General features: G+C 43.0%; 1 protein-coding gene across 13 annotated transcripts in view; it reads left to right on the top strand.

Annotated features, from left to right (window-relative positions):
- Positions 1–24527, top strand: part of BIN1 (bridging integrator 1) — a 99422-nt gene that overhangs the window by 29198 nt on the left and 45697 nt on the right. For all 13 annotated transcript variants that reach the window (XM_030454294.1, XM_030454293.1, XM_030454295.1 and 10 more), the window contains exons 2-5: positions 14226–14306; positions 21174–21228; positions 21685–21779; positions 23691–23786. In XM_030454294.1, the coding sequence (XP_030310154.1) occupies positions 14226–14306; positions 21174–21228; positions 21685–21779; positions 23691–23786 (327 nt within the window). The remainder of the gene's footprint in view (positions 1–14225; positions 14307–21173; positions 21229–21684; positions 21780–23690; positions 23787–24527) is intronic.

Here is a 24527-nt window from a genome sequence, read left to right as displayed (position 1 = left end):
CTGAACCAGAGGTGTCCTGAGCTTATATGTAACTTTATGCTGTTAAATGGTGGTTGTGTGGGGACAGCTTTTGTTCAGAATCACTTAGCCTATTTCAGGTGAGTGACCTAAAGGTTTTGTCTCCTGTTACAGGCCTTTGGTAAGCCTTCATTCATTCAGGAACATGATTTTCTTATACTGTCTTCCCCAGGGCCAGGCCTGGCCTGGCCTGGCAGGAGGTTGTAAGACCCGAATAGAAATAACTGCCTGTTAGACTGGGCCCTGAGGGCTAGGCATTGAATGCATGAATCCCTGAATATTAGAATAAAAAATGGCCCATGGAAGCCACTGCAACCCATCTCTTTGTGAACATCATGAACAACTTTTTTGGCATGTGTTTCTGGCAAACTCACCTGTGACTTCAGACAGACTGTTACTTATGCAGAAAGGTCTGATGGCAGGTAGTATCTAGAGAGGTTGCCTCTGTAAACCACATGAACCCATTTCAGAAAAACACTAGCATTTAGAAAAGTGTTTTGAGCCTTTCTGTGTAGGGAAGAAAAGCTCCTGGGTTTGTCTCCTTTCACTAAAATGAAGGTGCACTGGTCAGGGCAGAGAGACTTGATTGCATCAAGCCCTGTAGAACTTCTCCATCACTTCAGCAGTCCACATGCCTCTGCTTGCTTCTGAGATCCTTGTCAGGAGCAATTGGCTATCTCTGATGGGTGAAAAAAAGATTTGCTGAAAAGGGTTTTCTCTGTTTCCGCTTCCCTCGCTCTCTGCTATAAGGATTTGCAAAACTACACTTATGTAAGCAATGCTAGCAGTGTTTTCCACTGTCACTTGATATTTGTTGAGTGAGCTGCATCTTTTGTCTGCAGGAGACTTGGGGATTTTCAGTTCCATGTGCTTTGCAACCCTTCAGCCCTTTGCTAAGCCAGACACGTGGTCCAGAGTCATTCTTGTTACTGTGTTATGCGTAAGTACTGCATAAGTACTGCAGCAGTTCTGAAGGGTAAAATCCCAGGGTTGGGATCCCACTGTAATCAAATCTGGAACAAGAAAGGCCCCTTGCCTTCATTTCTCATACAATGAGCAATGATGCAAAGCAGACCAAGCTTGCAGCTGTACTGGTGCTGTAATCAGCAATCCTGGCTGCCTGCATTTGGGGTTTTCTGGAGCATGGTGTACAGCTGTGGGTGAGAGGGGGGAGCTGGTCCATCAGCTCTTCTGTGAATGGAAGGTGCAGAGCTCTGCTGACCTGATGAATCTTATTTCAGTAGGTATTTGTGGCTTAGCATGAGAGTCCCTCAGTATTCCATGTGGTAACTGTGGAGGCATGAGTGGTGGGTTGGTATTACCTTTCTTGGAGGAAATTAAACTGGGAAACTCTTTTCTTTCCACACCCAATCACATTAGAAAGGTGTTTTGAGCCATTTCACAGTAGCCTACATTCTCCCCTAATGCATTCCTTGAAATCTTTCACAGCATTTCTAAATGATCAGCCCTGTATTGTTTCATACTTGTTTTTAATGCTTGTGGTCATATGGTACATACATTGAGGAATAAAAGCAGTCTGAAGATATTTTAACAGATTTCCCTTCCAATTGATTTATACTGACAAAGTTTCCTCAGTGTGTCTATTGCTGCTCCTGTAGGAGTGCCAGCTCACATCCACATGTTTGTAATATATTCAGATCTGTCGACACCCTTCCAGCCTGGAGCTGAGCAGGGAACCTTCTTGTCCTAGGCTGGTAACTGAGCTCATAGACTGCTGTCAAAAATAAAAGCTGCTGAGCTTGAATCAGATCTGGTTATCTGAGAACTGGAAACTGCATGAAGGACAGAAATGACTGAGTTGATAATTAGTAGCACTTAATGCTTTGCCTTGGTTGGGACATTTTGATGTGAAGGTTTAAGGAGAGGATGAGCCTGTAAAACTACTTTTCTTGAATTGCTGTGTCCTGGGCCCTGTTTAAGGGTTTATTTGGCAAATAATGCAACTGATCTAGCAAATGAAGGGAAGGAGACCTCTTTCTTCTGCTCCTCCTGCCTTCTTTAAAAAAAAAAAAAAAAAAAAAAAAGACACTGAGGTGCCTCTGACTTGCTATGCCAAACTCACAGATACAGCTGCTCAGCAATCCCTGCTGTTTGGTGCAAGTGTGACAGCTTCTGCACAGAACCCTTTCTGCCCTGTGGTAGTGTTGGCTGAGCTGAGCTCTCTGTTGGCCTTTACATCTTCTGCCACATAAGAAAAAGGCACTTAAGAAGTCTGCACAGCACTGTGTAGAGGACACAATTGTGAGCAGAAGGGAAGGGGGCAGCTGAGCTCCTCATGTCAGTGGCTGCTGTGGGAACACACACATGATGAGCAACATGGGCAGAGCATCCCCTTTCACACTGATGGTGAATCTGTGCCACACAGAAGCAGGGGAACGAAGTGTGGAAGGGCCCTGTTCTCCAGACATGGTGGCATCAAGCAATGTGTGATTTGCAGTGTGGCTGATGTCAGGTGTCCTTGTGCCCTTCAGCTATGATTTATGCTTTTGGGAGAAGGGATTGAAGCATTCTGGATTTGGCCTTTGGAATGATGAAAGCATTTGCTGCCAGGCCAGCCAGATGTCCTGGCTTAGTCTTTCTTTGGTATTTTCTCTCTAAAGGTCTCTAAGTTCAGTGTCCATCTTGCTGGTAGCTAATAGAGCAAACCTGCCTGATGTGTGCTCACTGTAGTTGTTGTTGGAAGGAGGGGGCTCCTGCTTAGCAACCTATTCTTAAACTTGAAGAAGATCTGAGGACTGGTCATATGACTGAAAAAACTCTCACTTATTTCTTTGGAAATGTCTTTTCACTGTTGACTACTGAGAGGGTCTTATGTAGACATCCTACATAAAAAGCTTCCATATTATCAGTGTTAACAGTTCTTGCAAGCAGTTTGGAATTTTTCCTAGAACAGCTAATAAAAGTACTGGACATACTACTGTAAGGGGAGCAATTCTGTTTGAGGTTTTTTTGTTGTTGTTTTTTTTTTTTTTAAATATGAAACAACTTTATGTAACATCTTATGTGGAACATCGTGCTCGTGATGTAGCTTTTAAATAATATCCTTGTGACGTTGGGAAGATCTGAGGTGTGGTGTTTGTTTTTATTATTGTTTTTCTGTTTTTTTAATTATGTGTTTTCTTTAAAACTAATCTGGATCCATTCAAAAGTACTACAAACAAGTTGTTTGTTTGCTTTTTCACTAAAAAGTGGTATCTAGAGTAGAGCAAGGGAGTGCATGTAGAGCTTGCCTTTTTCTTCAAACATCTTGTTATTTTATGGGGTTTTTGCTGAAGCTGATGCCACAAAAAATTGAGCCCCTGGGCTTTGTGTTTCCTTGAATGTCATCTTTATCTCTTCTCTAAATTAGTCTGTTTGAGCATGGAATTAGCACAGATTAGCTGCATGGTACTTCATGAGCCTTTTGGTTTCAGAACTCTGATTCACAGAACAAGTCCTACTGCTGTTTTGTGCAAAGCCAAGAATCAACCCATCAAACTTGCTGAGATTTAGATACTGTATAGCCCAGTTGCATGGGTATTAGCAGTGGGCCTTTGGAATGAGGTGAAGGACTGTGAATGTTTTAAAAAACATCATCTCTGTACAGACTAGGTATCTGTACTACACCCATTAAACTATCTGGATGCCAACATGGTCTGAATCCTATGTAAGAGGTACAGGAAAAATCATGTTAGTTCAGGTTCCTGATAATATCCTGGGAACTTGGAGAAAGTACTGAAAAAGACAGAACAGGGTCAGTAAATGACCTTTCTGCATCTAAGCAAACAAAACCAACAAGCAAACAACAACCTCTGAAAGACCAAACACTGCATTACTTTAAACTTGAACTCGTATTTATTGCAATAAAGGCAAATTTCAGAAGTCTCTGTGTATTATGCATGATTTCATAGATCAGATACTTATCATAGAACCATGGAATAATCTGAGTTGGAAGGGACCCATCAGGATCATCAAGTCCAACTCCTGTCCTTGTGTATGTACTTTTAACACATAATGCAGAACTGTTCATAAGGTATCAGCAGGAAGCTGCAGAGGGGTTGCAGAGAGTAGTTGGGCGCTGGAGGCAGGACAGGTAGGTGTTAAGTTTAACTTGGGTTTTCTGCCTACTTGTGTAATGGTTGTCAAATAGCACTGGAAATGAGGTCAGGTATGGCCAGGTGAGAGGATGAAAAGGACCATCTTGTACTAGTCTGAGAGAAATGGGGAGACTGTTGGCTTGTTTCTGAGTGCTCCAGGCAGTGTAGTAGATAAAAGAAGCAAAGGAGTACTCCAGCCTAGGAGAGAAGAGGATTGTGGAAATCAGTCAGCAGACAGCTGTTTCAGAACCACTCCTAATTACCAACCAAAACTCACTTCTCTAGTGCCATATTAGCTAAAATGCAAATTGCAGCCATGTTTTGGTTTTGATTTTTAAATGCACAAACCTTTGTGCAGTTTGATTCCCAGTTGCTTAGACCTATAGGCAAATGGGCTCCCAGGCTTTCTGTAAGTAGCAGCCCATAGGTACATGCAAAGAGAGGAAAAAAGAAAAAGTAAGACAAATAGAGATTGGATATTTTAAGCTTCTCAGTGCATTTTTAAAATGTACTTTTTTAAAAATATGACTACTTATTTTTAGGTTGTGAGGATTTGCCAGGTTCTGCCTTCTTTTGCAGGATTTGTCTTTCTGAAACATACAAACTGGCTGAATAATAATAAGTATAAACACTTTGGATGTGAAATCAGAATTATTCCGTATAATGTGCTGGAATATTATGCCTTTGCCTTCCATAACAATTTGCATAACCTTTTAAGGGTTCATTAGAGTGTTAATAACTCCTGACAAACCTTCCTTATTGTAGCTAGTGTAATCTATGTGAATAAATTCATGTGATAGTGTGCAGGTGAGTTATTGCAGGTCTCTACACTCTTTCTTCTCCAGCATCATCTACAGTGGTTCAGTCTGCTTAGGGCCCTAAAATCTTAAGTGAATTACACAGAAATACACAAGAATTGTGTATGTGAGTGTTGTATAGGTGAATATATGTGCAGTTCAAGAACTTGAGCAACACAGACACCCACGCAGTAACCAGCAGTTGTAGAATACAGATTTTTTTTCCCTTAAGTAGGCAGGAGAATATCTACACAAAAACTCTGCTCCCATCTTTGATATTTGGAGCCGTTACATTTTCTAATCTAAACAATGTGACTGGAATTTGTAAAAATCTTATCTTTAGGCTATGGAGTGGACATGAGAGGCTGACCCATGTGCAGAGCTAAAGCACCCAGAGCTTTCTCCCTCCCCTTGCTGGCTGTTCTGCCCTGCCAGTCTGAGGATTGGGCCAGTTCTTCTGATTGTGTTAACCTAGGTCATAGGACATTCATAAATTAAGTACTATGCATAATAATGTTTTGTGTGATAAGCAGTACTATCAGTGATGTGAATCCCATGTTTGATATCCTGTAACTTGAGAAAAGTGTTCCCAAAGGGAGCCAAGCACAGAAGGAAGCATCCTCAGAATGAAAGATTTCACAAGCTTGCTCCAATGAGTCTTCAGTGAGTACTGTGAATTAATTTAAGTACCTTTGCAACACAGAGAATACAACTAAGAAAGTGATATTCTTTCTGTAATAGTATTGATTAACATGTTTCTACATGTTGTTTTTGAGATGTTTCAGTGTGCCAGATAGCTGAGTCTTTGCATCCATTTATGGTGGATACTGACTGCCTCACTCCATGGGGGGAAGGCTGAGCATGGTAACTTTGATTTGCTTGAGGTCTTGGGTGAAGCCCATGGTGCAGTTCAGATTAATCTTATTCCCATAGGACCATTGCTACAGGCCTGTAGCCTGCAGTTACTTCAAAGAAGGCCTCTAGAGTTTGGACCAGAAGAATCTACTGCAGAAAACAATATGTGGTAGAAAAAGGGGAGCCTTCAGCAGTATATTCAAAGGAGAATACTGAAATAAAGCAGGCATTCTTAGATGAGCATGGTGGATTCTTAAAAAAAGACATGTTTCTAAAATCCCACCAGATTCAGGGTTCTGACCAGATCTCTCCATCAAGCTTTGCTTCTCTTAGAAAACAAACACCACTAAAATATGCATCTGCATGTTGAAAATATGCAGCTTCAAAGATGAGACAGGTCCTTTGTGTACCCCCTTCTTGGGGATATTACTATTTATGACTGAACCTTAAGGATAAGATGACCATTGTTCCAAGCCATTAGACTTCAAAAAAGTCCTGCACCTGCTGTGCTTATTTCTATATCTTGTCTTACACCTGACATGATCAGAAACATGGGTGTTATTCTTAAGATGCTCATTTTAGCCTGGTGAAACTTGTTGCTGTGAATTGCCTCTGAGCCCATTATGGGGAAGCAAATTTCACCAGAAAATAATACAGAATGAGAAAGCAGAGCTGCTTTTTTTAGCCCTGTTGACTATAGAGTCAGGGAGAAGGATAAACCTTGTAAGGCAACCCAATGTGATCACACTGAGTTATGTCGAACTTGAGAGGTGTGTCCTGAAGGTACAGGTCATGGTGGGCCTGCTCTTTAGCAGCTGTCAGAGGCAGATATTTGAATTGAGCCTTCAAGGCAATGCACGTGACTCTCACTCCTGCAGAAATTGTGCAATATGGTGCCATTTAGGGAAGGTGGCAGTGATGTGTGTTACTTTGACAAAAGGCTATATGTGCCATTACCTTATCACACCTGGATATATGTTACACTTCTCCCTGTGATAGGGAGGAAGGAGTGTGGTCCTTCTTGGGAAGGGACCTGTTCAGAGACCATTGTGATTGACCTCCTGGTGCTGTCACCTTCAGGATTTGGGAAGAGTCCACCCCATGAACTGGGGTGGGATCAGTCCAGCCTAATTCATGCTTGAGATGCTTGTCTAACTTTTAAAAAAGTCTTTCATTAGCAAAGGAACTCCACGCAGTCTATTTTAATTATTTAAATTCTGAACTCTTGGCATGTTTGTGGGGTTGTTCAGACTTCAACACTGCAATGTGACCCAAAAATTGTATTTCTAGTTGTTTGGATCTTTTCAAGTCAGATTGGATTTTAGAATATGGTTACATAGGCAGACTTTAATGTATATTCATTAGAGGGACACCTGTGAAAATCAAACTGAATGTATCTTGAGCTGAGCACCCAAAACTGATCATTTCATGTCTCTGTACTTCTCTTTACCATTTGCTATCTGGGGATGCTAGTGATAAATTTGGTGACTCTGTGACATGCAGAAGAAACAGTCCTCTTTATGGCTTGATGGATGTGACACTGGACATGGATTTTCCAGGTCATTCAGGAAGTCTTTAACAAATGCCATATTGAACCCTGATTTCCTAACTCTTAGCCCAGTTGGTTGAGGCAATGCCCAAGTTTTGCAGGATCTATTCAACCTTGTCAGCAAGCAAGAAGCAAACAAGAACTGCTCTGTCTGTGCCGAGTGTGACATTGCCCTTTCCCATCTTCCGGTGATCCTAGGGTCTTGCTGATTGCTTAGCCATGAGAATAATTTTCTCAATTTAAAATGACTCATTAGTATCTTTGGAGTTTCTTCCTCTCCACCCCCATCCTCCTTTGTCCAGTTGTTTCAAAGAAAGACTTAATTGTGCCAGGCTTGCATGAGGAAAGCCAGAATGTTCCCAAAATCATCCCAGAGGCGGGCATGTAGGGCAGGAGGACGTGCCCTGCTCCCAGAGAGGGTCAGAGGGAGAGCAGGACTACTGCTGCTGCTCTTACTTTGTTTCCGTGAATCTAAATGTAAAAAACAAATTATTCCATACACAGAAATCGGCTTCATTGAGCAAGTCACATTTCATTTGAGCAGAGAAGAAACCAAGCTTAAAAAAGCTTGTGAAACTTTCTCTGTACCTTATTAAGTTGTGTGGCTTTGTGCTTTCCATCTGACTTGGACACAGTTTTATTCTCCCCCTCTTCTGAGTGTTATTTCTTTCATGGAAGAATAGGCAGCATCCTGAGATCAAAGATTTTTTTCTTCTGTTGCTAGTTGACCCATTGGCACATTCCAGTTTGTTGTAATTAAAAATCAGTCACAGTATTTACTGGCTCTGTGCCTAGCTGGTAGTTGGAGATAATGCCCTGGAGTTGGCAGGTACTGAGGAAGTTAGAGACATCATTTATGAGGGGTCAGGAGATGGAGTGATTTAAGACCATGAAGCTCATATGAGTAAGATGTAATCACAGCCCCTTCTCTGGTAACAGTGGGGAGTAAGATGTGGACCTGCAGAGCTCACGTTGTCTGTTCTGGCTGTGGGTTTAATGATTCTCCCTTTACCAGGGCCAAGCCCACCCCAAATGAAGATGTTTCAGATGAAGATTTAGCTCTGTTTGGGATCTACAAGCTGCGTTTATTTTTTGCCTTCCTACTTATCATCTGCATTCTCTGAGCTGGTTTTTGTCCTCGGTGACTCATATGCCATGGAAAGTAGTCTTACTAGGTTACTGGTGTCACACAGGGGGCCTACATGGTGTTTGCTGAAAATAGTTGGGTTTTCAGGTCTTTTGGTGATACTGATATTTCAGAAGAGGTGCTGAGTGAGAAATGGTGAGAACTGCATTAAGCACCTGTTGTATATTTTGCTGATAGAAAGCATAAACATGAATCTGTTAGCTGCTTTTTAGACCAGAGCAGAACTGCATTTTAGTTGGTTGATACTGCTTTGTTGATGCTAGCTTCTGCTGCACTGCTGGCAAGTGTTTGTAATGGTGATTGCGGTTCTAGCAATCTCTATAGAGTTTTGTGTGGCTGATCTTCAAATCTCCATTCCCTTCATGCCCAGTGCTTGAAGCAGAGCATGGAGAGACCCTGTGCTAAGCACTGTAGGGGTTTGCACTTTGGAAATGCTTCCTCCTCCACATGGGAAAAAAAAAAAAAAGCAGCTACTTGAGATGCTTCCTTTTGAGTTCTATAAACTGGTTTTCAGGTAATGCTCAGTCATGCTGTCAATTTTGCAATTTTGCTTTCCAGAATAACCTGCAGCTTGAATTTCCCTAAATAAACTTTGTTTTGTTGGGAAAAGTTGCTGGTTTTAAAGGCTATTTTATGCTTTTACTTTTTGGACCCTTGCTAGCAGAATGCCAGATTGCTGATACAGAGGATTTCTGATTTCTCTGACATTTCTTCTGTTACCTCACTTTGTAAAGTATATCAATTCAAAGCTTCCTTTAGACAGTTCTGTCTGCAACAGATACATCCATGATATGAGAGGAATATGATAATTTACTTATTTGTTAATAACATCTTCTCTTCTAGAATCTTAAAATGCTTTTAAAACTTAAGTCAAACTCTGAGCCTCTTTGTTCCTTCTATTCAAATGCAGGGAAAACTTGGGTCCCATGGGTGGAATTTGGCTCCGTTGGAGTTGCTGTACTTGTTGGTCAGGTGCCTGTAGTTCTAGTTTATCACCTGCAGATCTAGCTAATTGTTGGAAAAAACCTAGTTTCTGAGCAATACTGGAAAATTATGTGTTCAAATATATCTGGTGCCTGAGGCTAAAAACAGTGCCTGGGATGACATCCCGCTCCTGTCATAGTGAATCCATAGTGAGCCAAGACTAGAATGTACTGCAGTTCTGGAACCCCTCCTGAAATATGTCCTATGAGGTCTTTTTTTGGATTCATTCAAAGTATTCCCTCCCTCTACCCTAGCATGCACCATCTTGAAATGGACCCTCTCCTTGTGCAGGGCTAGGACTTCTCAGGTCAAGGGCAGAGGAAGCAGCCGAGCTGTGGTTGCTTCTTAATCTTTTAAATGCCAGATCCATGCCTGCTGCCCAGTGTGGTTTGCCTCTAGACAACAGCTGACAGATCACACCATCTCTGATCCATCCAGAGGTCTGGGAGCTGCAGTGGAGTCCTGACTCTTACCCTGGTAAATCTGCTCCATTAATAGCTATCAAAGAGCCTGAAGTTTCCATTGGAACTTTATCTGGCTTTGCAGCAAGCTGGAGGATTAAAGACTGTTGCAGGGGAAGGGAGGGAGCAGCCGGGGCTCACCCGGAATAGCCTGACCTATGACAGCACGTACCAGCCTGGGATGGGAGTTGTCCTCTGAGCTCACAGGTTATTAGCAGTGAGCACAGACATGCCTCAGTCACCAACACACTCAGGACCATCTGCTCCATCCCTGGGTGGTTTAGGGGGATTTGTTAGTACAGCTTGCCTGCATGGCTCTTTGATGGGAGAGCTGGGAACAGGCTTGAGGGCCAGCCCTGTGGAGCTGTAATTTTATGCTGCTCGAATATCCATAGGGTTTGACCTTTGGGCTGTTTATATGGGGCAGATCTGGTTTTGAGCGAAAGTAGTATGAGAAGATAACCCCTGCCCTGCTGCAGCCCAGGGCTGTTGTCTCTCTGCTGTGTCATAGCAAGTATTAAAGGGATAGAAGTGAGTTGTATGGCTGGGACTCACCTATAGGACTAGAGGGTGTGGAGCACAAACCTTTACCTCCCAACTTGGAGAAGATCATAGGAAGCAAGCACAGGTTTTTTGGTGTAGCCAAGGATTCATTCACAACTGGGTTTGTTTTCCTTGCCTTGTTCCTCTGCTGGCATCCCAAAGTCCTCTGTTTCACCTGTACCATGTCACCACTGTGGAAAGAGGCAGGGTTTCTTGTTACTTCTTCCCCCCTCATTCAGAGCTGCTCCTCAGCAGAGCATTGCTGTTCCAGCAGGAGTTTTTTCCGTAGTGATAAGCTGTCAGGTAGAACCCTTTCCAGTGTCCGCTGTTTTGCAGGACAGGGTGCAGAACACCTCAGCATAGTGGAACTAGATCTCAGCTGGCCAGATGACCCCCAGCTCTGCATGCTTGTCCCCGGAGGAGCAGTGGAACTGCAGATTAACTTGTTGGACATGTGGGTAGCAGTCATGCAACCACCAAAATGAATAGTCTGTGGGTGCTGCTCAGTGTTTTACACCAGGAGGCATTGAGGCTGCTTTAAACCTTTGACCGCGGCAACCCAGATTCCTCCCACTTAAACAGCCTCCTTCCCTCTCCTCAAGGCTGAAGACATTGAAGTCTCCTGACTGGCCAAACAGATGCATTGCCCCATAAAAAGCTCCTCTGTAACCCAAACAACTCTATTGATTTGCAAGCTGGGAACATCTGCTCTGCAATTTGCAGCTTGTGTGCTGTATCTATTGGTGGTGGGTGTTAGTGCTCTTGGACATATAGGAAGTCACCCAGCAGGAGGGAGACCTGATGCTCCATAGGTCTGGTTGTCTTGGGGAATACAGCTGAACACAGGGCCTTTGAGCAGCACTTTTTCTGGAAGAGGGTCACCGTGACACCTGATGAGAAAGATGGGGCCATACTGAATCCCTCTCTCCTGCTGGCATGGCAGCTCCTCCCCAGAACAAAGGAGGCACGAGTGGCTGGTGTGCAGGACTCTGCCTGTCCAACCAAATTTGCTACTTCTCCTTTCCAGCAAGGTCTTCCGTGCCAAGGGTCTGAGAGGAGGGAGGGGATATTTGTGGTCTCTACATCCTGATGCATATACAGGTTTGCCAAGCACGTTCGGTGCTTGTAGCTGCAGTTTTGCTGACATTTCTTGTGCTTCTAACTCTGGAGGTTTTTGGTTCAGCTCTTGGTCACAAAGAGTCCAGTCTTCATCTATGTGTCCTTTCCTCCTCCCCTTCTCTTTTGCTGACACTTGAATACCTGGGCAATTTCTGGAGGTGAAGGGAAATTCTGAAGGTGAAGAGAGGGAGAATGAAAAACAGTGATTCCCTCCTAGACATCCAATCCCAGCCTAAATAAGGGGACTTAGGAGCTGGGCACTGAATGACTGCACTGATTTATCATGTCGAGTGCTACATTCAGTTATTGTAGTCAGGGCAGAGCTGATAATATACGTGCCTATATGGGGGAGAGGGCAACTAAGTGAGCCACACAGACATAACACAAATGTTCTCTGCCTTGGCTTTGTGAAAAGATGAGAATGGGCCAGTAGGTGCATTGGCTGTTGGATTTATATGACTATTGTAGATCCCTTCCAACTGAAAATACTCTGTTCTACATCCTGTTGCATGGATCTCTCAATGCCATATGGGGGACGAAACATGACCTTTTAACATTCTCTGAGAAGTTCCATGTGTAGCAAACGGAGCTGGAGGAAAGTGGTTTGGGTGTCTTGTCATGGCTACCTGACAGTTCCTCAGAGTAGCACTGAGGGACACTTTACTAGTGGCCTTCCTGTAGATCTGATGGCAGCAACATGCACCTGCTTTTCCGTCTTGACCCACTTCTCTTCAGGAGGTGTTGAACATGATGGCTCGGACCTTTCACTAAAAAACTGATGACCTCAGCAGATTGAAAGAGACTTCATCTTTCCAGACCTTTCTGCCTCTTGGGCAGTAATGCTCTTGCCAACCAGGGTTCCCATGCTTATTTTTACTTTTATTCTTACTTTTTATTTTAATTTTTATTTTAATTGTAGTTTTATTTTATTGGGGTATTTTTGCTTTACTTTTATTGTTATTTTTATTTTAATTGTATTTTTTTAGTTGTTGGCACAGTCAGGTTTTATTTTCAATTGATGTACATGTTGTAATGGGGCCTAACCAGCTATAGTTTAGTTTATACTTGTCTCCCTGCTGCTGGAATTGCATGACAAGTATCTAGTGCCCTCCCCCACAGCTGAAGTTTGCACAGCCCTCTTGTGATGGACCTACCTTCCTATCCAGAAAATGAAGTGCTTTGTTCAAAGCCTGGGAGTGATCCACTTAGCTTCATGGAGTTTGTTAGTAGAGAAATGTGATAAGGAAAGTAGTCTGATAAGGAGTTTTTTACAGGCTATGGGGAGCTGTGCAGAGAAGCAGGGAGGAGAACAGGGCTGGCTGCTGGCACTCTCAGATGTGACACTTAGTCTGAGTGGCATGACAATCTGTGGTGTAAGGTCCCCAGTGTCTCTCAGCAGCCAGCACCTGACAAGTATGTGCACAGTGAGAAAACATGCAAAGAAGGTGGGACTTCCACTGCTCCAGCCATTGAAGCCAAAAAAGGCCAAGCAAAACTGTTTAGAGACAAAGTGTTGAGCCTTTAAACAGCAAAGGTATTTATTTTCAGGTCCGGGGAACTTCCAGCTCGCGCTGGACAAAGAGTTCCGAGGGTTAAGGGAAAGGGTTAGGGTATTTATACATTAAAAAGGGGAGGTCACATCATCCTTATATACATATTCATAAGATAGCAACGTGTAATCATAATATTCATAATAGGCGGAGTCTGGGTAGAGTCGTCTTCTTGGGGATATGTCTTGGGGTCTTTGGGGGTCTTCAGATGAAGTAACGAAGTCCTCCTCAGGGTTGAACTTTTTACCTTTCTTGCTTTTGATGACTTCATCCTCTTGTTATAGAGCATAATTGGACCCTTGCAATAATCTTCCCCTTATCTGCTGGTTATGGCAGCCTCATCCTGTCTTCCGTGCAGGTGTTTGCACTCCCCCAGTGCCTATCTAGCCTTGGCAGTGCCAAGACTTACACTTCTAATTATCTCCAAGACAGAAGTTAATCCCGTTAGGGTCTTGACATGACTCAGCTGCTTTGTTCACTTCTTTCTCAGTTTAGCCCTGAATTCTACTGGTCATGAATACAAATTCATTAACATATATTACAAGTTTTAATTCTACATAAAGTAAATTCACACAAACAGCTTGGCCTTATCTACTCTCCTTACAGGAGTTAAACCCTATCAGGATCTTTTCTCTTTTTCACCATCTTCTCACTGTAAGGAGGTGTCTGCATGTCTTTCTGTGTCTTAGGACAGTCCAGGTGTTCTGGGAACAAAAAACCCCACCCTGTCTGGACAAATATTAAATCAGGATAAGAGTAACCACACAAGACAAGACATTAGGGATGTGGGGTTTTTTTTTGCTGGTTCAAGAGATAACAACTGGCTTGCATTTGCCATTTCTGCAAAAATCATTAGACCAGCGGACAAACCTTAGTCATGCTCTTTGGTGCAGCAAAGAGGTCTGAGCTCATCAGGATTCATCTTTGAGCTTTTTTTTAAACCATGACTCTGTGTGCGGAGAAATATTACAGAAACTGAGTGCAAGCATAAATGAGACTTTTCATCTTCATAATCCCCATGGGCAAAACTTTGCAACTGTTTCTTTGTTTCTGCTTTGCTACCTCTTTGTTTGAAGCCTCTTAACTTTTCCCTCTCCTTCTGCAGGTCCTTCAGAAACTTGGGAAAGCAGATGAGACAAAAGATGAGCAGTTCGAGCAGTGCGTGCAGAACTTCAACAAACAGCTGGTAAGATAATTTGAGATATGTAATTACAGCCTGGGTTTCAGTATTCGCTTCCAATCATCCTGTGCTACATGCAGTTAAACCCCACTAGGTTAAATGATGCCATAGGCCTATTGGAGTGACTCCCAACTCAGAGCTGTTCACTTACGAGAAATTAAACAGTGTGTTCCAGTGTCCCTATCATGTAGTCAGGGAGAGTGCATGCTGAAAAATAGTACTTGTTCTAGACTGAAGTTTAGGAAAAGAAATAAGGAGAACACTTCCTTCAGTTGGCAGCTTTGTAGTGTAGCTTTTACTGTTGGGCTGGAAGAAGATAAGTAGCCACATTGTGTCTCTGAAAGATGGATGGGTTAGGAAACAGACCACAAATCAAAGTAAAGTGGAAGAAGGCACATTCAGCTCCTCCTAAGTGCAATGGAGGGCAAGAGAGACAATGAAAGTGAATACTGAAAAGAGATCATCCTTCCGTGGCTAAATCTAACTTCTTCCCCATCCTTGCACAATTGCTGTGTCAGGTCTGAAAAAAGATTCATGGGTGTGCTTCATCCCACATTGTAGCCACAAAAATATTATAACACTCCAGCAATTTCTCCCCACCCTTGCTGGTCAGTTTTGTTTTGCTTTGTTTTTTTTTTAATTTGAAACTTTTAGCAGTCCAGAGGAAGGGAAAACATCAGTTACCCCAGGAGATTTACACCATAGTGCATGGCATTCAGGAAAGTCATGTTTCTGTTTCATGGTGGGAAATGTATGCCACACCAAAGCTCAGGTGGTTCTGATGAAAGAAATATTTTATCCCTTTTGTGCCCTGACGTATTTAGGGCTTTTTTCTGGTGCTGTTAGGGGCAGCTGTGTCGTGTCTGTTAAGACTCAGCAGATGTGATTGTATGTTGCAAAACCAGCTAAGAAGGGATTTGCCACAGCTGAATATAATAAAAATCTTTCAGTCTGACTTTGACTTATGTTTAACTGGAGCTGACTGCAGATTCCTGGAGACTAATGCTCATTCTCTTGGCAGTGGTAGTAGCTGTTGCTCCAGAAGTTCATACAGCATCTCTATAGCATGTCCACCAGTGATATTCTTTGTACATGGAGGAACAGAGTTTGGCTTCTTTCTGTCAACATCATGTTACCAGGTGTGACTTTTCTGTATAATTTTTAAGTGCTGGCAATCAGGAAATAGGCTTTTTAAAGGAGGAATACTGAAAAACTCACATTCAAACTACTTGATCTGGCTGTCTGGGATGGCTTTTCAGTTTCTAAAGTCATGAGTTCCAGTGGTGCACCAAGAAGCTGAATTTCTTTTCCTGTCTTGCAGAAGAGAGTTCTTGCATGAACTAAAGTCTCTAAATAATTTATCAAAGGAGCTGCAGACTGCTTTGCATTTCCTTCTTGGGGTCAGCTGGTTTTGCTTTGGCCATCAGCTTCCCTATTACTGAAGTAAAGTTTTTTTACAAGTCAAAGTGTAAATGTGAGTTAGCTGGATTCTTAGAATATCCAGGGCCGAGGATTTGTTGTAGTGCCAAACACAGTGAGGAAAAAACTTTAACAAATACACAGTTGTTTTTATTTCTATACACGTGTTTAGTGTAGCTATGTGTGGGATTTCTATGGTCTTTCCTTGCACAGTCTTCTCCAGTGGGAACTGTGTAAGTTTGGAAGAAAGCTGATCTTTTGTTGCAGGCTTGTGACAAAACAGCTCTCCTGTGGAAATGGCTGGGGATTGACCAGGTAGTAGCCTTGTTTAGAAACTTGCTTGATTAGAAACTCCTCTGGTTCTAATGATTGTGATGCACCACTTCAGCAGCCTGTGTATGTCAATGAATGGAGAGCAGGTCAAAAAAAATCCCTCTTTTTCAGCCAGGTTGTCTTGTGGTTCTTTCAAATGGTGGTTGAATGGACATAAGGGAAAACATTGCACTTCCCAGCTCTCTTTCTGTTCAGGTTCATATGAGAGGACTATTCTGAGGTCTCTGAATGGCAGGAGCTTTTTAGATCAGATGGATGGATTTGCTGCATGACAAATAAACCTCACATTACAATTCTTCTGCAGGGCCACAGGGCTCACCTGTGTCACTTGAGGACTTGACTAGCAGCACATCTGGCCCCCATATTACTCCTTCATGGCATATTATCTTTGGCAATCAACCTTCTGAAGGCTCCCTCCTCCTTGCCTTTCTAATTGTCAGTTCTGTTCAGGCACCAACACAAAATGGCTGTGCTAGATATTGTCCTTGCAGACCAGGCCTGCTGCAGAGGTACAACACAGCTTCTGCTCAAAGTGGGCCAGGCTTTGGCTTCTCTTCCACTTCATTTGAAATTGTTGCTGGAGAAACAAAGAGTGGGAGGCTGGTGGCAGCCCTCATACCTAGCACCATGTGTTGCTGCCTGGCAGAGTGCCTGGGTTTTAGTACCTTTTGTGAGCTGTATTAGTGTTGAAGTTCTGGGTTGGTTTACAGTGTTTCACACCAAATGCATGAGAGACAAGCTGCTGCTGGCATGCACTGCATCCATCTCTGTCCATACCCTCCAGTGTTTTGCACAGCCTTAGCCTGTAGGGCAGGCAGTGTGGGATTGAATCTTTGCTCTTGCAACATAGATTTGGCTTTGGACCATTACAGTCAGCATCTGTGAGAGAGACTTTTTGTCCAGGCAAGAACCCTTCATGCCCAGCAGTTTCCATTTTGTCCCTAAGTAGCAGAACAAATGTATCAGTTTGCTTGGTACCCCAGGATGGGGCCTTCTCACCTGTTGTTCATGCCTTGTATCTCAACAGCTCTGAAGTTTTGCTGAGGGGGGCTTATTTGGAATGGTTGTTTTAATATATTGCTCCTCCCACCTTTTCTAATTCCACAGTCTGCTCTTCCAGCCCTGTGTTAATGTAGTCTGGAATGGGATATTACCTGTTCCTCTCAGGTGAAGAACATCCCTGCTGATAATAAAAATCCTTCCCATTAGAACTGCAAAACTAGGGGGGTTATGTAAAAAAGGGTTTGCAATCTAATCTTAGGATGAACGAATTTCTCTTGAAAATGGGGAAAAAGGAGTTTTAGAAAATCTGTCTACTACCAAGAAACAGCTCTACAGAAAATTGCATGCTTAGTCAACAACAACCTACCAACAAAACATGAAAGTACAACGAGAAACGAAACCATTCTTGTGTTTTAATTTAACAGTGCTGTAAGTATAGGTTCATTAGTTCTTTGGTGAGAAAGCTCCTCCAGCCTACTAAGAGTAGCACTTCTATTTTTAAATATGCATCTTGCTGTACATACTGTCCCTTATATCTGGTTGTATTATAGGCTTATGGGGTTGAATTACACTGTGACTGCATGTGTGGCAAAATCTGCTCAAACAAGATGACACTCGTGTGTTTGAGTAGAACAACTTACTGCAGTCAGTTCTAAATCAAGATGCAGTGTCATTATCCCTGTATGAAGGTTTTAAGACACTTTGTTAGTGCAGGGATGAAAAATTAATATGGGTTTCAGGATTGGCACTGATCTTCAATTTTTGTCACAATCTTACTTTCCTTTTGTGGAGTTTTGTTACTCTGATAAAATGCACCCATGTTTTGTTTTGTTTTGTTTTTTACATATTTGTATGCTATTATATTTTTCTAGTCTAATCCTAACATCTTTAGATTCATCCATATTCCCATAACTGCCCTCTCCACATGCTTATACTTACTGCTCTTCAGGAAATGGAACGTGGATTAACTTTCCAGTTTAACTGTCTTACCTACTGCTTTTTTTTTTCCTTTGATCTTAGGAAGCATCTTTTAAAAGTGCACTCAAGGGCGTTGAAGGCTTCTGTTCTGTAGAGCATTTGACAGTGTCCAACTGTGTTGATAGAGGTGTTTATGCAGAAGTGTGGCTGTCCTTGACAGCTCACTATAGCCTGCTTCAAAAGAGCAGATGCTGCACATGCAGAGAGAAAGCAATTGCCAGAATTTCTTGGGAAAGCATTAATGCTTAAAATAATAAAAAGAAACTCTTGTAGCAAATGAGGGAGCTTCTTTACTGGTGCACAAGGAATGAAGCACTGGAAATGCCAAAGAGTGATGTGGATGGGAACTCCAGATGCCCCGGGGCTGCTGGGGAAACGGGATTCATGGCAAAACTCTGAAAATCTTGCTGATTGCAGATTGTACAGGATGTAAAGTCTGTTCACTTTCACCGGCAGACTTGGTCCTGTTAAGAGGCTTAGGTGATTCCAGGGAGATGAGCTGTATCTCTGGCTTTAAGCATCAGCAAGGGGTGACTGAGAGTGACTATTCTAGTTGCAAGATGCACCACTTGGTACTGGCTGGACTGCACACGGCGGTGAGACAGGTGGTGCTGAGGATGCCTGGAGAAGGCAGCAGGCTAGTTGTGCATTGCTGCAATTACTCTGGTACTTGGGCTCTGACTTGCAAGTTTTTCAGTTGGTCTAGCAAAAAATCTAGATTTGATGTTTCTAATTGTGCTGGTGTACCTTTCAAAAGATGCCTTTATCCTTGTTTTGGGATCCTTTGGGTTTTGGGACAGAGTATCAAGTTCGTAAGTCTGGGTTCTCTCGTGCTGCTTGGATAGGACTTGGGCAAGTGTGGGTGAAATTATAAACGTGATTTCTCATTTTAGGTGCTAAAATATTAAGTTCTAGACATTGCATTGCCCAAGTGTATGGTGGACAAGTTCTGCAAAGCACCTTCCCTGCTTATTAGTATCTGATAACCTCAAACTATGTGTTCAAACTTCATAAATTTAAAAATAATACAGCTGCTGGATAATAATGTGTCTTACCTGAGGAATTTTGCATGATATTTTCTTCTGTGCCTCTATTGTTCTGACATCTGATCCTACCAGTTCCAGTCTGTGATTTCTAACATGGACCAATTCTAGGAAGACAGCACTGCTTTCCTCTGTCTTTCTTACTTCATTAGGCACAAGCAAACACATGTTACAGATGGATTGAACTTCCGCTTGTCAGCCCAGCTTCCCTGATGGTTCTTTGTGTGTATTCTCTTTGATTACTCTGGCACCTTTTTCCTGCTGGTTTCTGATTGCACTGCTAGAAAGGTCTCATCTAAGCTAGGTTTCCACATTCACCTTACGCCAGGATTTGTTTGCTTTGTGTTTTGAGAACCTCTAGGACTTCTGCAGCAATGTGGTCATGATTCTTTTCCTCTCATACTCTCTTTGGGTCAGGTCCTAATGCTTCTCCAGACTCAGAGTCTGACTTTTTTTACAGAAGTGGCCAGCTCTTTCCCATCCCCTGTTTCCTATGTTGATAGAAATAGGAAAAGAACAGACATGAACTCGTCCAGAACTTACGAGGCAAGGAAAACAAATTGGACCTTGGTGTTGGAAGCAGATGGATTTTTCCACAAAACTATGCTAGCATTGCCACTTCAACAGTGGGGTAGATTTAGTTTTTGCTTAGGGAGCACAGCTGCACTCAGAGCACAAGTGATCACAGTATGAGCTCAGCTGAGGCAAGATGCCTGAGTGATGGGGAGGGCTGATGGGAAACATCTGCTTTTGAAGCTAGTAGCTCTGAAGCAGCTGTCAGAGGTGTCCTGTGAGTCCCCCATCTCAGGACTTGTCTTCAGCTGTCAAAATTAATTATGCTGGAGCCCCCCTTCCAATGGGACACAAGAGGAGAAATGGCAGCAGGCTGTGAGGAAGGTGTGAGGTGTAGTTTTCTCTTTCCTGCATTCTTGGTTTTTTACAGCTGTTTGGGGGATAGTGAGGCCCCAGTGAGATACCACAGGGTAAGGGAAACCCTTTTATAACAGACCTTTGCTTCTCAAACTTCTGTACTTTTTGTATGCTCCAGGTATTTTCTGCACATGTGTCCTCAATGTTTGCTTCTTCCCTTGCTTTGACATTTTTTGTGTGAACTTATCAAGCCTTAATTTTCCTTTTATTTTCTGTTTGTATAATGCTACTGGAACTGTTTTTATAACGTTACTTCTGGATTTGGGAGTATTTCCCTGTCTGCTTTGCACCACTGTCAATGACGTGGTAAGGTAGAGGGGATGTGGACCTGAGTGTCCTTATCCTAGTACAGGAGAGCAGATACATGGGGAGTGGATATACATGTGCATGGCTGAACCAACTTTGCTGGAAGAATAGCCATGACCCTTTCTAAATGGGGTTCTCGTACTACACTCAGCTATGTCATCTGAAAGCTCTTACTGGCAAAACTTAGCCCAATGTCTGGGTTTAAGCCTTTTTTGGTGAGTGAGGTCTGCTGCTTGCAGGCCGCTTCCATAGCAAAGCTAAATTACAAAAGCAAACCACCTCTGTATTTCCAAGCCCTGCTGCACAGGACAGTTTATACAAGATGTTTGGGCAGGTCAGAGATCCAGTCCTTGTTACCCACTTTCAAACAGGGTTCTGATTTCCAGTGTGGCAAGAAAAAATGGTGGTCTAAACTGTTTCCAAACCAATACTAAATAAATTGATTGCATCCATCTTCTATATCCTTCAGACCCCCTTCAGTTACATTTGTTGCATAGACCTGCTAGACCTTGGCTTATAAACTAATTGTTGCCCTAAGCAATTTTGTCTAGTTGCTTGTATGCATTCAGAACACTAAAGCTGGCTCTGCTGAGGAGAGTAAATCACAGCTTTGTCCACATAAACTTGCTTGATATCTTGGGGGTTGTTGACCAAACATGCCTACAGGTCACTGGCTGTGGGTTTGCCAAGACAGAGGGCTGTGTGGTCTTCCTGTTAACATTTATTTCTCATGTGGTCACAGGGCTGGTGTGTAGTCCATCTGCAAGACAGTTTTTCTTTATTTATAGAAGTGCTTGAATCTTCCTTTTAACACTATTTTTATATGAGAGAATAACTGATGTTGTTCTTCCTATGTTCACAGTCTGAAGGCACAAGGCTGCAGAAGGACCTCCGAACTTACTTGGCTTCTGTAAAAGGTAAGATCTGCATACACATAGGATTGTTTCCCCCTCTTGTGCTCACCTATGCAGTGAAGTTTCTGCATCTTTCCCCTTCCTGGTGTTTCCTCAGGTGTGAGCTGTAGGAAAGGTCAACCTTGTCTGAGTGGGAGATCTTTCAGAATCCTTCAGGACCAGATGGGATAGAATGGGGATGTGCTTTGATGCCAAACAGGTGGTGCTGTCTTAGCAGATAGACTCTCATATCTTCTGCTAGGGGAGAAAAAACACAAAGGGTTTGATACATCTGCATCCTCTGTTCCTTTCTCCCTCTGGTTATTTTCCATTTCTGTGTTACCAAGGGACAAACATTCTGTAAGGAGGAGCTTAGTATGTGCTATAATGCTCCTGTGTCCCCATTCCTCAGGGTGAGGGTTAAACTGTGAGGAAAACACTATTTCCTTCTTTCTGAAGCAGTTACTTCTTCTTTCCTAGCCATGCATGAGGCCTCCAAGAAGCTGACGGAGTGTTTGCAGGAGGTTTATGAGCCCGATTGGCCTGGGCGAGATGACACAAATAAAATAGCAGAGGTAAGACTGTCCAGGATGTGGGGGTCATCAAGCTTGGTCTGTCAGTGGAGATGAACTTTGGAAGCTATGTCCATGTGCCATATTTGTTCAGGCAAATACTTTGCAGAAGACTTGGAGAGACAAACTCAGCATTGGGAAGAAGGGAAAGCTGAAGGGGATGTGGCCTGTATTTTTGTCTGTGTAGGACACTGCCCCCAGATGCTTGAGCCATTGGCAAGAGCCATTATGCCCACAAGCATATTTGTTCTCCCAACAGTGGCTAAACAGGGACAGGATGCCAAAAGAGTCAGTGGTGTCATCGGGGTGTATTGCTTATGCTCTGTGCAAGAGAAAGGAGAGGTTAAATCTATGGCCAAAGCATGATCAGAGCAGCTGTTGTGTTGCTGCAACAACCTACCACTCAGAGCAGTATCACCAGCTGCCATCTTTTGGTTGCAACCATGTTTGGCTGAGACGTGTGTCACTCCAACCTGCTGTTCTTCTCATCCCTTTGTGAGGGGATGTCTGTCCAACTTGTCCAGGCTTTCTGTGGAACTTATGGCACAGCCTGTTATTTGACAGTGTGGATCCCCCTTGGGTTGTGTGTGCAGTGGGTCCAGCTGGAGGTGGGTGCCCTCTGCTCTCTTGCCCAGCTGTTCTGTTGAACAGCACCTGTGGTAATTCAGCTTTGTGAATCCATCTGCCATGAGGCTACAGGGCTGAGCTTATCTGCAGCTATCTGTGGCACTGAAGCAGTGGGGAAGAAACAGAGAGGAGAGCAGGAGGAGGATTCTTCCCTTCCTCTGCTTTCCCCTGCAGAAAAATCTCACCTGAAATAACATCTGCATCTTGCCCAGGAAATACTGACTTCAAAGCAGATAAATCAAACAAAACCTGAACATTTCCAGGTCAATTCTTGCATTAACATGGAAACTTTACATTAGGAAGTGCTGTTATAGTAAAAAATAGAGTGGTAGTTCAGCTGTTTTGTCTTAACTGTCTCTGCTGGTCTTGTTTCTTTCTGAGCCACTGCAGTGTATCCTGGGAGACTGACCTTCAGAGAATTTAAGCTAGAGAGTTCAAAGGGAGCATGAGTCCTGCGACCTAACTGTAGGGGTCCTGCCTCTGAGGATCTACAGGATTGTTTCCAGCTATCCACCTCCCTCTTTAATGTGCCTTTGTTTATATTTCTCTCTTTTCTCTCTTTCAGGAAACGACAGGCAGGAAAAAAGTGCAATTCCTGTAAAAAAAAAAAAAAAATAAATTCTTTCATAAACTGGGCATTTTTCCTGAACACTTTAGTCAAAAACCTTTGTTCAAGTGGAAAAACAGGAGAGAGGGGCAATTACCACCTAATCCATGGTGTTGATGTAAAGCTACTGTGCCTGGGATAAGATCTGTGCTAAAGTGTGCACAGGTTAGGGCACAAACCTTGGATGTGACCTCCATTAGGCTGTGGAGGTTGATGGTGTGAGGGCCAAAGATGGCAGGAAGAGCTTTCTGTTCATTGTCTTCCAGAAAGCTGTGTTGTTATGAAAAGCAGAAATGGTGCCTAGTGGTATCACGTGTCTGATTTTTGTGCTGGGAGAAGGAGGCGAAGCCATCCTGGCCTTCATCTTCCCTTCCATTGTGTTGACTTGGGCTAGTGCTGTGGGGGGAAAGACAGGACCTCAAAGGAAGGTTCACAAAGGGTGCTGTGTCCTTGGAGAGATCACCTGAATTAGCAAGGTCAGGCTTTCCTCTCTGTTTCCACATATCTATAATGACCTCTCTTCTTAAGTAGTTTCTCTGGTCCATAGTTTTTTCCAAATAAATTACTATTTCTTAAGAACTCTGGGGCACTGAAATTGTTGACTGTACCACTGGTGGAGAAGAAACAGAAATGCAAAGCTTTTTGCTCTTAATAGTTAGCTCACTACTTTTGTTTTTCAGAACAATGATCTCCTCTGGACGGATTTTCATCAGAAGCTGGTGGATCAGGCACTTCTGACCATGGATACGTATCTTGGCCAATTTCCAGATATTAAAGTAAGATTTTCTTTAAACCTTTTGATCTAGAGAGTCACAGCAGATGAAACCTCTTGAGAATCAATTTCTTGCATCCCCATCTTCTTTAGGAAGATGTGAGTGCTGTGCTTCTGCAAGCTCTCCTTTTAGAGCAGCCAAGATCATTGCAGCTCTGGGTCATATATAAAAGTTATGTACTCCTTTTGGGCTTGAAATTAGAGTGAAGCACCCAGGGGAAAGATGCTGAAGAAAACATCAGTGTGAAACAGGAGGATCCATTAAGTTTCTTATTGTGCCACAGTGCAGAAGGGCTGTGTCAGCAATAACTCAAGCTTTTAGGCTTTCTTTCCAGTTTCTTTCTTTGAGTTTTTAAATTCCTGCTAAGTACAAAGCACTGAGGAAGTAGTGAGTGGCAAATGTGCTTTGTAGGTAGTGGCTGGCATGGAAGGCAGACTTCCGTGCACTCCCTTAAGTCTTTTATGTCTATAACCACCCTTTTGCATAAAAAGGGAATACTGGATATTTCTGGATATCTTCTATGTTCTGGATATCTTATTTTGAGGGAAGATAGTATCTGAGGAACTGGGTTTGAATGCTGTTCTCTGCTTTCTGCCACAATTCTCCTCTCTGTATGTTTTGAGGAGGTAATGCAGGATATGTCTTCACCATATGGAAGTGGTAGTAATGATAACACCATATGGGAAGTATCAGCTTGGCTTCATCCCAGCAAAAACAACCCTTTCCCCACCACGTCTCTTAAAA

This window comes from Calypte anna, chromosome 7, assembly GCF_003957555.1.
Source record: "Calypte anna isolate BGI_N300 chromosome 7, bCalAnn1_v1.p, whole genome shotgun sequence".
NCBI lineage: Eukaryota > Metazoa > Chordata > Aves > Apodiformes > Trochilidae > Calypte > Calypte anna.
This window is presented reverse-complemented; position numbering and strand designations above follow the sequence as displayed.